The sequence below is a fragment of the Tachysurus fulvidraco genome, chromosome 7, assembly GCF_022655615.1.
Source record: "Tachysurus fulvidraco isolate hzauxx_2018 chromosome 7, HZAU_PFXX_2.0, whole genome shotgun sequence".
Lineage (NCBI taxonomy): Eukaryota > Metazoa > Chordata > Actinopteri > Siluriformes > Bagridae > Tachysurus > Tachysurus fulvidraco.
The window spans coordinates 4,643,612-4,660,201 of NC_062524.1; the positions used below are offsets into that span (position 1 = coordinate 4,643,612).

At 39.6% G+C, this 16,590-nt stretch overlaps 1 protein-coding gene across 2 annotated transcripts in view; it reads left to right on the plus strand.

Annotated features, from left to right (window-relative positions):
• myo1g (myosin IG) overlaps positions 1-16,590 on the plus strand; it is a 33,636-nt gene extending 17,046 nt beyond the window's left edge. Inside the window, exons 15-22 of one of the 2 annotated variants that reach the window (XM_027177888.2) lie at positions 774-940; positions 1,105-1,312; positions 1,590-1,813; positions 2,092-2,236; positions 2,775-2,879; positions 3,326-3,439; positions 5,278-5,435; positions 15,886-16,590. In XM_027177888.2, the coding sequence (XP_027033689.1) occupies positions 774-940; positions 1,105-1,312; positions 1,590-1,813; positions 2,092-2,236; positions 2,775-2,879; positions 3,326-3,439; positions 5,278-5,435; positions 15,886-16,048 (1,284 nt within the window). In that variant the 3' untranslated portion in view covers positions 16,049-16,590. The remainder of the gene's footprint in view (positions 1-773; positions 941-1,104; positions 1,313-1,589; positions 1,814-2,091; positions 2,237-2,774; positions 2,880-3,325; positions 3,440-5,277; positions 5,436-15,885) is intronic. The other variant, XM_047816529.1, reaches the window with a different exon arrangement.

The window sequence follows — 16,590 nt, forward strand, 5'->3', positions numbered from 1 at the left end:
CATTTCATCGTATGACATTTCCTGTTGCTATTTTCTTCATTTTTGTGATCAGCATTGTGTGAATTTGGGACAAGGCTGGTCTACGCAGTGTTTTTGGGTTACAGTTGACTACTGGTTGCTCTCCTTTCTGTCCACTGGGGACACCTGTCCTGAATTGGTCTGGCACGGCCTTCTTACTTTTAATCTTTGTTATGTATGTGTATAAAGTTTTGAAGGAGGATACAATCTGAGCATGAGATGTGAGGTGACATTTCATGACTTGGGGAAAACACTGTTGACTCTGGGACAAGAAATATGGCATTAAGAACAATTTGCTCATATACAGTAGATGCACATTGACTACATAATGGAGCATCCGGTTAGAGAGAGGACGATGTGGAGTAGTACCTAAAAATACACGGAATTATATATAAGTATCAGATAGTTTTGTGCATGTCTTTCAAGTTACTTGTATTTTTCCAAAATATGCAGGAACAAATTTTTTCTAAAAAGTTGACATGAGTCTTTAAACCACGAGTTCAGCACATGGCCTATAAGCTACTGCACATTTCAGACTGTACAGTAGCAAAGTTATACCCTCCGAAATGTATAAAACTTTCACAGGATTCATTTATGTGAACATAGAGTATTAATACATGGTTACAGAGTGGGTGTGACATGCCACATTGCCGGAGCTGATTAAACATGGGGGTCTCTAGCACCTTTCATTCATCATGCCTCGTGCCTTATGAAGTGTGTACACGGTGTGTGTAAAGCGTGTGTTGGACTTGCAGGAGCCGTACTACGTGCGCTGCATTAAACCCAACGAATTAAAGTCTCCGATGCTGTTCGACGAGGCACGGTGTCAGCATCAGGTGGCTTACCTTGGCCTGCTGGAGAATGTTCGTGTTCGCAGAGCGGGCTTCGCGTACAGACAGCCCTACGAGCGCTTCCTGCAGAGGTCAGAGCATTTAGTAAACAAAGTACTCGTTTAACAATATTGCACACGTTTGAACAAAACCGTTTAACAGCTAGTAAACTTATTTAATCGTAATTTTACCAAACTGTAAATAAAACGAAGAACGCAAACTCATTTGACATACTCTGCCTCTGTCTGATTATAAGGTATAAGATGACATGCGAGTACACGTGGCCCAATCATCTGATGGGAAGTGACCGCGAGGCCGTGGAAGCCATCATCGTCCAGCACGGCTTTGAAGAGGACGTGGCGTACGGACACAACAAACTGTTTGTGCGGACTCCTCGCTCTCTCTTCACACTGGAGCAGGAGAGAGCTGCACTCATTCCCATTCTTGTTCTTTTCCTGCAGAAGGTAACACCTTTTCCTAGCAAGCATCATTCCTGTTAAGATTCTGTATGATTTTGTCTCAGTTCTCCTCCCATAAAGATATAAATCCCAATATAACTTAGCACTTTTAAAAGTTCAGAATAATATAGCAAAAATTTACAAAAATACAAAACGTTATCGTTGTCGTTTATTGTTTGATATTTCTTTACACAAATTGACCCAATTGCGCTTTTCTTTGCTTATGTCTGATTTCCTCCTTGTTATCTGTCCATTCTCCATCTCTGTGGTGTGTGTACTGTAGGTGTGGCGCGGAGCATTGGGACGGATGCGATGTCGGCGCATGCGGGCGATCTACACCATAATGGGATGCTATAAGCGCTACAAAGTAAAGGCTCACTTCTGGGAGGTGGAGAGACGCTTTGAAAACGTGCGCAACATGGAGGACTATGGGAAGAGCGTGGAGTGGCCAACTCCACCAGCTGCCCTGCTACAGTTCCACAAAATCACACAACACCTACATTGCAGGTGCGCTTTGACTCTCAAATCTCACTCACACACACACACACTGAAATTACACACCTTATCATTACTGAACAGCAGACGCTATGGAAGATTTATGCTATCGTTAGCTCTTTTGTTCTAAAGAGGCATTAATAAATGATTTGGGAGCACATTCAGCAAAAAAACAAAACAAAACACACACACAATGGCTCAGACATTTTGCTGAATCATCTTTCCTGAAATCTCTCTTTTGCTCTTTCTCTTTTTCTCTCTCATCCTCTTCTGTCATTCTCTTCCTGTAGATGGAGAGCGAGACGGATCGTAAAGAACATCCCTCCATCCGATATGGCGGAGGTGCGGGCGAAAGTGGCAGCTATGAGCGCTCTGAGAGGAGAGAGAGTGGACTGGGGATACAACCGAGCCTGGGAGAGAGACTACCTTGCCAGCGTGAGTCCCTAAACACTCCATACACACTGTAGTGTGCTTTTAAGAAGCTGCCTACACACCTGGCTGCTTTTAGGCCAACATGGCCTACATTTCTGCTCCTGATGGTCCAGGGGTTAGAGTTACGGGTTTTAGGTTTCTTAGGCTTAGCGTTAAATCTTTTGTGGACTTCATAAGTCATAGAGTTATAATCAACCAAGCTCTCTAACCCAGCCTCTATCTGCTGTCAATCAAGGAGAGCTTAGCCAATTACAGTTGGATGATTATGAGGTAATATATAAAACAACACACTCTGTAGTGTGCAGTTACTGGAAAATAATCAGCAATGGGATGATGTGGCTCACAATATGGAGGACTAATACTATAGTTTAGTACTTAATTAACTTTAAGGTTATTATAAAACTGGAATACTATTTGCAGATATAATCTATTTGAATTATAGTATATTCTTGAACCTAGGTTTTTAATGTCATATTTTTATTTTTGGTCATTAATATTCCTTTTTATTGGTGTTTTTTTTTTATTGGGCATTTCTTAACAGGCAAAAGATTCTCCTTTAACCAGCTCAAATTTTATCAGAATCACCAAAGAGTTGAAAAATAAAGACCAGTTCAGCCAAATCCTCTTCTCTAGCTTTGTCAGGATGGTAAGAAATCTTCTCTTTTCTTTCACACACAGTCTCATACTCACATGGTCATTATCTCTGTCTCTCACATGCACAAGTTTAATTTAGCCTCCAGATGCGGTGGGTGTGCTCGTATTGGTCAGGTGGAGTGCATGTGAGTGTGTGTGTGTGTGTGTGTGTGTGTGTGTGTGTGTGTGTGTGTGTGTGTGTGTGTGTGTGTGTGTGTGTGTGTGTGTGTGTGAATGTAGATAGGCTGACAGGGTGATAATAATAAGTCTATCAGATATGGAAATAATGATTATTTATTAATAGAAGCATATTTTTTATTTGTTTCTTCACACAAACATCAGACACAGAGCTTACTGAGAGAGTGTTCCTTAAAAATCTTGTTAAATGTGTGCGTGTGTGTGTGTGTTTTCCAGCAGGTCTGTCTATTAATACTCTATTAATATTCTCTCTCTTTTTAGCTGAACTGGTTCAATAACACAAAGGACAGAGCTCTTCTCATCACAGACAAGCACATCTATAGACTAGAACCCAAAAAGCACTTTAAAGTGCAGAAACGAATATCAATAGAGACTGTGAGTACATCACACGCATACAGTATACTCTCTCTCTCTCTCTTTCTCTCTCTCTCTCTCTCTCTCTCTCTCTCTCTCTCTCTTTCTCTCTCTCTCTCTCTCTCTCTCTCTCTCTCTCTCTCTCTCTCTCTCTCTCTCACACACACACACACACACACAATACTGACAGCAGCCTTCATTTTAGACTTTAGATTCAGAGTTCAAGAGGAGATTAACAATCAATCAGCCTGAAGGTCTGTGTGTGTCTGTGTGTGTGTGTGTGTGTGTGTGTGTGTGTGTGTGTGTGTGAGGTGTCTGACCTACATTGTGTTAGCCCCGTGAGCAGAATGCTGCCACAATATTCAAGAAGGATTTGGTCACACTGACAGCAGTGCCAGACTGACTGGCTCTCTCTCAGTTCTTCATACACAAACACACACACACATATACACACACTTTTTGGTGTGTACAGTTCACACATCTCTAGACCTAACAGGATCAGATCTTTATGCCAGGGACAGAGAGCCTGAGAAGACCCATGATGCTGTGAATACAGAATATAGGCATTCCTTAGCTTTAAGAATCAGACTCCAAATCAGATTAAACTTGAATCAGAATCAAATTCAACATGAATCAGGATCAATTAGATTGGCACAAGAATTAGGTGTGTATGTGTTTGTGTGTATGCGATGGGGGTGGTGGGGTAGCATATGTGTGTGTGTTTATGGTGTATTTGTGGCACATGCACGGTGTTACCATAGGTAGACCTCATTAGAACTAGGATCAAAATTAGATTTTGAATTCATATCAGAATAAAAATTTTAAATAGAATCAAACCCGGTTCTCATCCGAATCAGAACTGCAGTGTGAATCTGAATCAGGATCTGAATTTGAAATAGAATTAAAATCAAACGTCGAAGCAGAATTAGAGCCGAATTAAAATCCAAGTCTGAGTCAGAATTATGGATCGATGTGCAGCTATTTGCAGTTAAATATAAGGCTATTTTATGTCTTATTGGATGTGATCCAATAAATGTGCAGAATTAGTCCTAGAGTTAAAATCAGCATTAGAAAAAAACAGATAAAATTAGAATGTCATATATTAATTAAACAGACTTAAATAAGACATTAGAGAGTCTTATTCATTCAGAGAGATCAGAATATAAGAACATGTGCAATAGCATTAATGATACAAAGTAGAGTTTTCCATATGATCGTTTCTAAAGGTTCACAAGGCTGTATGTTCCAGAGGAAGTAGAACAGACTGTCTGGAGTTCCTGAGTCGCAGACTAAAATATTAGCGGCGGCCGAGTCTCGTGGTGACAGAGTGTGTTCTGAATTAAGCTCGTTGCAACATGGCCTGACGCACCAAGCGATTAACACACACAGGCTTATTTTTGGAGGGACCCTGATGCATCAGCTTAAGTGGGAGGATAGTTGGCATATTTAAATTAATTAAGTTATGCAACCTGTTTAGTGTGAAAATAATTATTTCGATGTCTTCTGTAGGTAGGAAAAAATGATTCAAGTATTTAACAAGGTTAGGGTTCGAGTTATTCCTGCAAGATAATAAGGCATACTGTATTTCATAGTGTTTTTCAAACTGAGCTGAAAAGCTGTGGATGCGGTGGAGCTAATTTATAGGCCAGAAAATTGAGACAGAAGCTTAAAGGTAGTAAATAGCAACATTACATACAGTATTGCAAATAATTATTTTTTTTTTTTCTGTTATCATTCGAATTTTTTGGCTATAACAGGTCTTATTACTCTTTAAAAATGACTTACTGCAACTTGAATATTTTACACTGTCATAATTTCAAATGTTTAATGTTGTACACTGTATGTTTTAACTGCTTTAGGTTACCGGTTTAAGCGTAACGAGTGGTTCGGACCAGATGGTGGCGCTACACACTGTGTCTCGAGATGATGTGTTGCTACATCTGCAGAGGGGTCAGCTGGTGCCAAAGCAGGACCGTCTTGGGGAACTGGTCGGCACGTTGTGTGATCACTTTGCACGGTGAGTTCCTTCACACGTTTTAAGCGGAAAGTGTGTTCACAGCTGAGCTACTACGTCATTACAAAATGGTTTCACTCTCATATAACACTCAGATGTCACAATGTTCATAACACATACAACTCATATTTCAGATCACTGCTGCAGTGATGTTAAACTCTAATGACTAAATGCTGAACTCGCAACCTCCATGTTAAACGAGCTACATATTTATTATTGTTATTACTGATCTATTACTGAGATTTTTCTCAACAAGCTACTCCCTGGATATTCTTTCATCTCTATAAACATCTATTCATCCGTATACGTAGTAAAAGACACATTCGTGGCATGAACGATATCAGTTTCAAATCTCACTCTAAGTCACATCGTTGGTCTCAGCTCACTGATAAGAGTCGACTCTTCCCATTTGACTCACTGCCAAATGTAAACGACCGCTTGTTAAAATCTTCTAAATGCTCTACATTCTAAATAACAAAATAACATCACATTTGATTAAATCTATCAAATCTAAATCTAATTAAATGATCAAGACACATCACTGTTTTTTTTGTAACTGTTATTTTGTGCTGCAGTGTCTCTGATTCATTAGGAAGATTCATTTGCATTCATCCATGATATCTTATCACATCTTCTAACACACTGGCCTTTTCTATGTGCATTACATCATCATGCCTCTTCATACACACACCTGAGAGTCAAACACACGGCTTAACATTCACACTAAAGATCAGCTCGGATGGTGACAGGATATGTCCATGGAAGCATCTTGATTACATCACATAGCATTGCTTAAAGCTATGAAAGAGAACTCTGAGCGTTCGTGTATAATATCCGAGTCAAAGAATCAATTTAATGAACCAACTCAGAGTCGACTCAGAGATGATTTGAGAACGACACATCGCTTTAATAAACAAATGTAATACACAGGTTTGCCAATTTTAGAGATCTTTACAGATGCATTAGTTACAATTATGTAATGTAATTATTAATCCTAAGTAAATAAACTTCATTTGGATTAGGATGAATAGATTTAAGGTTTTGTTTCTACCTTAAACAGCCTTGGCCTTTCATGACCTCACACATTCTAAAGACATCAGCAGTTTAGCTTTAAATACCAAGTGTAATACAGTATGTGCATTTAGAATATTTTGTAGCACAGAGATTTGTGTCTGTGTGTGTTTTGAGGATTTAAACAAACTGAATCACTTTCATAATTTCAGACGTGTGTGTCTCAGAGTCACATACAGCAGCATTCCTTAGCTTTAAACATTCTTTCACAACCGATCCCCGAAGGAGTGATATATATTTGCTTTTCGGCAGCCGGAGTGTGTGTGTGTGTGTGTGTGTGTAACAGCTGTGGGTTATGTAGGATATAGTGTGTGTATTTAATCACTGTTCCCTAACATTTATTCACAATCTATTGTGCTACCATCTGCGGGCAGCCATCAAAGGTCATGACCCCTATAAGACATCATCAAAAGAAATGACGAGGACTGTGGAAGTATGGAGGGACTTGAAGTGTGTGTGTGTGTGTGTGTGTGTGTGTGTGTGTGAGCCCTGTCTTGTTAAACCCCCTTAGTCAGGAGGCACAGGAGCCCTTCACTAGTCAGCGTTATTCTTATACAGATTTACGTGTGTGTGTGTGTGTGTGTGTGTGTGTGTGTGTGTGTGTGTGTGGTTTGTGTGAGTGTGTGTGTGAGAGAGAGAGAGAGAGAGAGTGGGCGAGTGTTCTGTATCATTTTAGGTTGCTGACAGTATTTTTGTCCTTATCTTTTAACCCTAGAAAAGGTAAAAATGATGAGTTAAGCAAGTCACGATAGATGCTAACCCAAACTAACGTTATAGTAAACATGCTAACGCACATCAATTAATTAGCAGTAAACTAAGCACACTAACCCAGACAAAACAACAAGCCTTATAGAACAGTCACTTAACTACTAAAGGAGATTTGTGGTTAAAGGCAACAAGATGCAAGGTTACCTAACTTTCTACAATGTTAACAATGTTTTAAGTTGAGATTAGCTGAAATCTCTTCTCTTCTCTTCTCTTCTCTTCTCTTCTCTTCTCTTCTCTTCTCTTCTCTTCTCTTCTCTTCTCTTCTCTTCTCTTCTGACACCATGTTTGATAAGTACTAGTAGATTAACTGACTTTGCCAAATTGCTCCTAAGATGCTTTATGTGTTTGCTGACTCACTTAAACCCGCCGTACCCCATGCCTCGTACCACCAGGATAGAGGTTTTATTCCTGTCTTCCCTGTGTGGAAGAGACTGCCTGTAATGAGTTTGCATGTTCTCCTTGTGCTTTGTTCTCCGGTGTCCTCCACTGGTCCATAGACATGCTTGTAGGCTGTCTGGCATCTCTAAATTGTCAGTAGTGTGTGAATATGTGTGCGATTGTGGCATTGTCACCCTGTCAATAGTGTCTTCTGCCTCGAGTCCTGAGTGACATGTAATGGACTCCAGGTTCCCTTCGACTGTGTGTAAGATAAACGCTTGAAAAAAGGATGGATGTTGTTACAGTTACAGTGAAAATGTCTCTCTTCTCTTCTCTTATCTTCTCTTCTCTTCTCTTCTCTTCTCTTCTCTTTTCTTCTCTTCTCTTCTCTTCTCTTCTCTTCTCTTCTCTTCTCTTCTTGTCTCTCAGACTCATGTTAAACATCAGGGAAACTGGATCTGATATTTGAGTAAATGCCATATGATGATGTATGTATCATCGTGACATGTGTTAGTTGTTTGTCTGAGGGTCTGTGATGCCCCATATGTGCATGACGCACTTTCTCAAAGCCCACACTCTCTCAATCACTCATACACACACACACACACACACACACACACACACACACACACACACACACACACACACACACACACACACACACACACACACACACTCAGTCATCGTTTATCCTTAGAAACTCTTTACTAAAATGTGAACACATAATAAAGTCAATCAAACACAAAAGTGCACGTTACAAACACCTTACGAAGAGGGTCACAATAAGCTCTTTCTTCATCAGAAAAAAATCAATAATCAATCAATGATCATTTTTTTCAAAAACGTGTTTCATTCAGAAACGCAATACGGACCTACTGTAATGTGTAGATATCATTATTAGATAGTAGTCATTAACAACAACCTGTAGACTCTTGTCTAAATAAGTATCTCAAATAATTCTGAAATTTTCTGTATAAGCAGAAAAAACCTTGTGTATTTGTATAAGATAAAAAAAAGCACTTGATAGCGCAGAACGATCATGTGATTAACTACACCGCTAGTGCGAGGAGAGGACGAGGGAGCAAAGAGCAGAAACAGAATGGACTGAGGCTGAGATAAAATCACCAGAATGTCAAAACAGCTCTGTTCACAAGCTGAAAAGTCCCAGAGATTCCCTGAACCCAGCATTTTCAGAGAGCCCAGACATCAGCACTCCCTCTACAGACAAGATCCCGAGTTCATCCAAATGTGTCTAAAGTTTTTAATAATTATATATCTTTCTGTCTAATCTTATGAATCGTTTTATAAGGGTCACAAGGCAGAGAGATTATTTTTTAGTGTACTTTATCCAGAGCGAATTACATATATTTTATTTATTCATCTGAGCAGTTGAGAGCTAAAGGCCTCGCTTCAGAGTCCGGGGTAGGAGCTGTTTGTTTTCTGTGAACATTGTGTTATACTTCTGTACAGTCTGTCCAAGACATGGAACTGCCCCAGGACCTCCGCTGAGTAGATATTATCGGTTGGTGAACATTCCTAGGATATTATTGACATCTACATCTAGCAATTTAAGTTAAAAACAATATGTCAGTACTGTATGTCAGGCAAAGTTACTCATATTCAGAGTCAGGTTATGCAAAGACTGAAGCTACGTCCACTTATAGCCTACACTGAATCCTGTAGTTTGTTAAGTCTATGACACAAAAACATTGCTGTTACTATGAAACTTTTATCAGATCTTGTTTGTGAACATCAGCCGTAACAAAAAAGCCATGGATAATTTGTTGGAGGACTTTTCCCCCGTTGGCACTGGCGAACCTAAGGGAGCACATGTGATATGTGTTGCCCTGTGTGTGTGTGTGTGTGTGTGTGTGTGTGTGTGTGTGTGTGTGTGTGTGTTGTTTGTGTTGTTGGTGTACAGCCACGGTGAGCAGAATAATCAGTTCTTTTGTTGCTATGCCTGACATCATCCCCTGTGGCATAGATGTGTTTGCATCTTTGTGTGTGTGTGTGTGTGTGTGTGTGTGTGTGTGTGTGTGTGTGTGTGTGTGTGTGTGTGTGTGTGTGTGTGTATGCATAATCCTCAAGAGAAAGTAAAAACCTGTTACATGACCTTCATCAGATCACTGGTGTCACATTACTTTAAATCTTTCCGGTAAACTTCCAGAGATTGTAGAATCTGTTTCAAGGTGTTGAAGCTGATCTGTTTTCTGTCATCATTTCATTTCCTTTGTCTCATGTCTGTACTTAATACAGTACAAATAACATTGTGGGTTTTCATTTAACAGAAATATCACATAGTGAGCCATTTTGTCCTAGGGATTCATCACTATTGCCCTGACACAGACAAGCACAGCTTCATACAGACTAATGTGCTGAGAGGGTCGCAGATGTTCCTGCATCCCTGACGGTGGCAGGAAGTGTTAATTAGGTTGATGATTGGGTGAGCTGTGTATGAGTGTGTGAGGCAGTATGTGTATGTTTGTGTGTGTCTGTGTCTGTGTGTGTTTGTTGCTGAATCTCTGCTGCTTTTTAATGGGTCCTTCTGGACTCCTGTGAATGTTCAGGTCCTTTAGGGGGTTTTGGACTTGACATATAAAAAAGAGTAATATTCATGAGCAAGACACTGGCTGTTTTTTATGACTTGTGTTTAACGGTTTGTTAGATAATTTGGGTGCATTAAACAAACCGTATAGCAGTACTACTGTATATATTCATTATACCTGATGAAACTGAGGGTATAGAATGCCTAATATAGAATTGTTCAAGGGCGTAAGCTATATACGACTCCATGGCTTTGTTCTAAGTAAGTATCGTTACTTACTGTAGCAAATCACTGGAACAAGCATAAGATCTGTGAGAAGGGAGAGCAGCTTGAAGACCTCATGATATTTTGCTGTAGAATACAATCTACATCAAGGAAGACCAAGCAAGGATTCTCCACCCTGACCAAGGTGATTTTAGTGTTGTGGTTTGTATTTATGGCAATAAACACAAAGGAGTGCTTAGCAAGACTTAACAATAAGGACATAAACACCTCATTGTATATGACATTAGAGTCATTGACGTATTCATCTACTGGCTTGAAGATGTATCTTGTGGCTTGAACACTGTTACATGGATGGGTTCATGGGTCCATTTGTAAGGATAATGTTAGGCTAGCTTGTTGACACAACAGAGGTGATCTCATCCAAATCTGGCTAGCAGAACACAACCAAAAATCAACCTCAATGAGACAAAATCTTAAGCATGACATGGATCAGAACTGACAGTCGGGTCATTTTAGAGCTACAGTAAGTGTTTCAACTGAATTGGTGCAAAATATTTGACCCAAATTTTAAATGATTTGAAAGTATAGTATATATATAGAATATAGTTGTAGGTTGCATGATTTTGGCCAAGATAAGAGTCAAAAAGTCCAAAATCATCTGCGTCCCATAGACCATATTCCAGCATCACCTCTCTCTCTCTCTCTCTCTCTCTCTCTCTCTCTCTCTCTCTCTCTCTCTCTCTCTCTCTCTCTCTCTCTCTCTCTCTCTCTCTCTCTCACTCACACACCTCTTTCTCATTTCATCCTCTATCTCATCCTGCGTCATTCTCAGAACAAGTCAGACATCTGTTACTCAGCGTTGCCCTTTCCTTTCCGGCTCCATGCACTCTTCTCCACCTCTCCTGCTGTGCCATCTCCTCATTATTTGATGATGCGTCCTACCCCTCTTCCTTCACTCTGTCATTCACACACTCTCTTTCTTCCTCTCGCTCTCACTCGCCGTCTGTTACGCTCTTTCACATGTCTCTCTTTCATCATCTTTTCTTTCTTTTACTCTCTTGTCAATTCGAAGTTGAAAATTTATTTCCGATACCTTCAGTGAGTTAACAACTGCATGCCGGTGGATCGTCTCCGAAAGATAAGCTGTCCTTCTAGCAAGCAGGGGGTTCAGAGAGAAGGACGCTGGGTTTGGACAGAGTATGCTGAGTATAAAGGTATTTTGGACAGGAAAGAAGAATATTTTTCTTCCCCTCTCATCTGCTCTTCTTGTCTTCTTTTCTTTAAAGTCACTAAGAGGAAATGCTGTATCTCCAAGGTCAGGTTTGAGTGGTTTTGATGAACAACAGACCTGCAAAAATGTCACTGGGTATAAACATTGGCCTTATAATAGCACCGTAATCTTAGTGAAGCATTTCCAAAAAAAAGTACCTCTCTATTTATTGTATTACACTACAGTACATCATTGGTTTTCGCCATCCATTTATCACTCTTTCACAATTTATACTTGTTCCCTGGTCGCATTTAGTTGTAATTTAGTTTTTAGATTTTATAGCACTGCAGGAAAAAATCATCAACTGATATCAACCCAAAAGAATAGACACCTAAGAGACCACAACGTCATACAAGGAGTCCTGAGAGAACACAAAAACAAACGACACGATGAGGCGCACTGATGACTTTGTGGTGACAGCAGGGCCTCGGGATGAAGTCTGCTATCGCTCTGCCAGTCTCTGAGTGCATTTTCAGAATGACAGATGAAAACACAACAGCTGAACTCATGGCATGCTCCAAAAAGCAGAGGTAGAGAAAACAGAGCATGACATTATCTCACTGGAGGTGCTTTGCTCTTCAGCCAAAACCATCCTATTATATATGGAATAAAGCACAAGAGCCACATGCTCACGCTGTCAGACGAGACACTGTTTTGTAACGGCAAAGTAACAGAGAAAGGGCACAAGGATGACATTCTAATGAATTATGGCTGTGTCCCAATTCTGTTTGTGTGTTGCAATGCTGCATGGAGCCTCTGAGTGGCTAATGAACACTATGTCTCAGAGATGCAAATGAGGAAAAGCAGGTTAAAATAACCGCAGACATGCTGCATTGAGAGATTCTGAGATGTTAATGACGACATCGCTGATCTCAGAACAGTGTTTTCGCGTCGAGCCTCAGACAGAACCCGATATTAGAAGATCTCTGTGTTGGTGAATTTTTAAGCGGTTGATTGACGTAGATATAAACAATGAGAAGAATGAACTTGTGAGCTAATGAGAAGACACTCGTTTTCTTTTATAATTGTGCAAATCAGTGCAGCACACTTGCTAATGAGGGCATGTAATGTCTATGAGAATATGAGAATATGAAAGTATGAAACCGAAGCAATGAGAAGACCCAAGATTTTGATTCTCACCTTAGCCCTGTTTCCTCCTGGTACTCCAGGTTTCTTGTCCAGTCCAAATACATGTGTGTGTGTGTGTGTGTGTGTGTGTGTGTGTGTGTGTGTGTGTGTGTGTGTGTGTGTGTGTGTGTGTGTGTGTGTGTGTGTGGATGGATGAATGATAGATGGAGTCCCTTAGGTTCTGATTTCTGTCTATTCATCCATAAGCAGCAACATTTGTGTAGCCAACAGGCCTTATGGGATCCTGGCATCATTTTTGATGAAGCGCATCATCAAGTCATATAATAACCTCTAGGCTATAAACTATGGACCTGTTCATGCATGGCACATAAAAACCTCACTTTGGCTGCGTATAATGCTGGTTTGATTTGGGTAAATGATACAGTATGTGTAGTACAACAGGTGGAAAGATTCACTACACCAACATGTGCCATAGTTACAGCATCAAGATACATAGCTACAGAGCAAATATACATTTTATTAATTTATTTATTTTTAAATCAGGTCAGTAGTTATGGTTTATTCTCTCTTTCGGATGAACGGGCTTGTCCGCTACATGACTATGAATAAAAAATAGAAAAAAACAGAATCTGCTTTACATGGTTCAGTGTTCCCCAGCGAATATGTTAAAGTGAGTACTGCATTCAGGAAATGGGGACACGCACTGACACCCAGTGTCCTAGTTTGCCTTTTCTGGCCTAAATGTCATATTATTTTTGCCTGCATCAAATGGGACATTTTCAGCTGCACTTTATGCTACTGTATGTGAAACACTCTGTAACAGCCATATGCACTCACACACACACACACACACACACACACACACACACACACACACACACACACACACACACACACACACACACACCACATGTACTAACAACTTAATTTTGCGATGTGGTTAATCTCAATTAAAACAAAACTAACATATGTAATGATAAGAACATGTAATGAAAATGATTTGTGAAAGAAATTCACAAATTTTGCACCAAGTGAAAAAAAAAGAACCGATGAAGACTTGTTCAAAGGTAAAAGGAAACAGAAAAGAGGAATAATGCAAGACCAAGTCATATCTAGACAAGGAGTTTTTGCAGTGGGATCATTTTAGATGCACAGCGCTGTGTGTGTGTGTGTGTGTGTGTGTGTGTGTGTGTGTGTGCATGGGTGTATGTGTGAGTGAGTGTGTGTGTCTGTGTATGTGTGTGAGCATGTGTGTGTGTGAGTGTGTGTGAGCGTGTGTGAGTGTCTATGAGTGTGTGCATGTGCACGTGTGTGTGAGCGTGTGTGTGTGTCTGTGAGTGTGTGCATGTGCACGTGTGTGTGCATCTGTGAGTGTGTGCATTTGCACGTGCGTGTTGTGTGTGTGCATCTGTGAGTGTGTGCATTTGCACGTGCGTGTTGTGTGTGTGTGTCTGTGAGTGTGTGCGTGTGCACGTGCGTGTTGTGTGTGTGTCTGTGAGTGTGTGCATGTGCACGTGCATGTCGTGTGTGTGTGTCTGTGAGCGTGTGCATGTGCACGTGCATGCTGTGTGTGTGGGAGTACAGTACCACAACCAGCAGCAGCAGCCTCTAAATGGCCATCAAGATATTTTTGTAGTGGAAAGTAAGGCCCAGGTGGAACGCTGAGACATGCTGCTTGTTCCAGTGAAATACGAAACATCGTATTGTGTAAAAGGTTGACATTGTCTGTCAGTTGCAGCAGTGCACAGAGATGCACACTGGAACTACCACTGTACTGCAAATAGCTCCCTGTCCCTTATCCTACATTCAAGAGAAGGTCGAATACAGTGTAATAATCATATTATATATATACAAATTATGTAAGGACATATGACTTGGAAACCTTTTTTTTCATAAGGCTTTACTTTATCTATCTATCTATCTATCTATCTATCTATCTATCTATCTATCTATCTATCTATCTATCTACAGTTATCTGTCTATCTATCTATCTATCTATCTATCTATCTATCTATCTATCTATCTATCTATCTATCTATCTATCTATCTATCTATCTATCTATCTATCTATCTATCTATCTATCTACAGGTATCTGTCTGTCTATCTATCTATCTATCTATCTATCTATCTATCTATCTATCTATCTATCTATCTATCTATCTATCTATCTATCTATCTATCTATCTATCTATCGACTGTGTATCAGCAGGCAAAAACATAAGAGTAATAATATAATTTAGAGAACTAGTCAGTGTATCATGGTCCTTTTAATGAGGATTTATCGTATGGTTAGAAGAGAAAGAGAAAGCTCAGGTCTGTCTTCTCACTTTTCATACAGTAACCACCTTCTATTTTTCTCTTTCACTTTTTTATCTATATTTTTTGGAGCCAGCTTCTAGATCTCTTTTCCGTTTATTATTACTCTTCACCTCAGATGATTCAAATGTGAACCCTGTAGTAACAGCTTCAGACTGAGCTTCAAGAAATTTGGATGCTAAACCTCCTTTTAACTTCCATATACTTTATTTTCAGGGGTGATACAGTATCTGTTATCTGATGTAACAGGCTTGAGTGAATATGCTGTGGCTCTAAAATGTAGGTTTTCTACCATTTCCAATGGGTGCGATATGGATATAGATCCATTGCTACGGATATAGATGTTTCCAGCATGAGATGATGAATGGATTCAAACACTAATGAAAAAACTTTTGAAGCAATTCCAAGGTTTGAATTGTTTATTTAACATTTACATGAGTTTATAATGTACTGAAACGGGACTTTAACTTGAGCCTCATTAACATCCCAACATCAGTATCAGATCTTACTAATGTTCTTGTAAATGATTGAATGAATAAATGAATGAATGAATGAATGAAATCCACGAATCCACATAATTCAGTTTCTACCATCTAGTGGAAAACGTTTGGAGACGACTAGAGCGTATTGTGAAGGTGAAAGGGAATAAATCCGTAATGGAAAAGTTCACCAAAGGCATATGAGTGTGCTGGTTAGGGGTGCACAAACTTTTGGTTGGTCACATGACATTATGACGTGTGTTAGATTGAAGAATGAAATAATGATGTACTTGTCTGTGTGTGTATTACAGGGTGAGAAACACTCCTCTGACGGTTAACGTGTGCTCCAGCGACGTCCATGTGCACCTGAGCGGTAAAGCGAAGAGCGTGACGGTGGAAACGAGGAACGGACAAACCACAGTAGACTTCAAGAAAAGTCGCTCAGGATTCACTTTATTGCTTCCTCCGCAGTGAAAAGGCATCTGATTGAAAGAATGACTCTGACTCAATGCTTGCTATCATTAAAACCTCACGGACATCATCTTCTCTTAATGAGAAGAGCTGAATTATTATCCCAAAGGTTGCACTTTTCCTATGAATATTAATAGCTTCTTTTAATTAGCAGAAAAATTAGCTAGTTTTCCATAATCATTTATATACAGTACATATATATATAAAAAAATAGCATTGCTATAGGACGTCATGTTCTTAATATGACCGGAGCAGTATTTATAATTTTGTGCACTTTGTATAGACTGATAAATGAGCTTGGATTGTTTTGAACATTTACACCTAGTATTAAAATTTTAACAGAGCTACTCTATTTATCATAATTTTATAAAAGCGAGATGAAGATCGATTCTCATCGAGTCTCATGAAAGGGTACAAAGCATTAGACCACAGCGTTGTTGAGTTCTCAAATCTGATTGGTCAGAATGTTATAAGGTTATAATTAAAAAAAAGCACAGTTTTATATGAATTCATTCATTCATTAAACATTATCGTCTGTATATTAA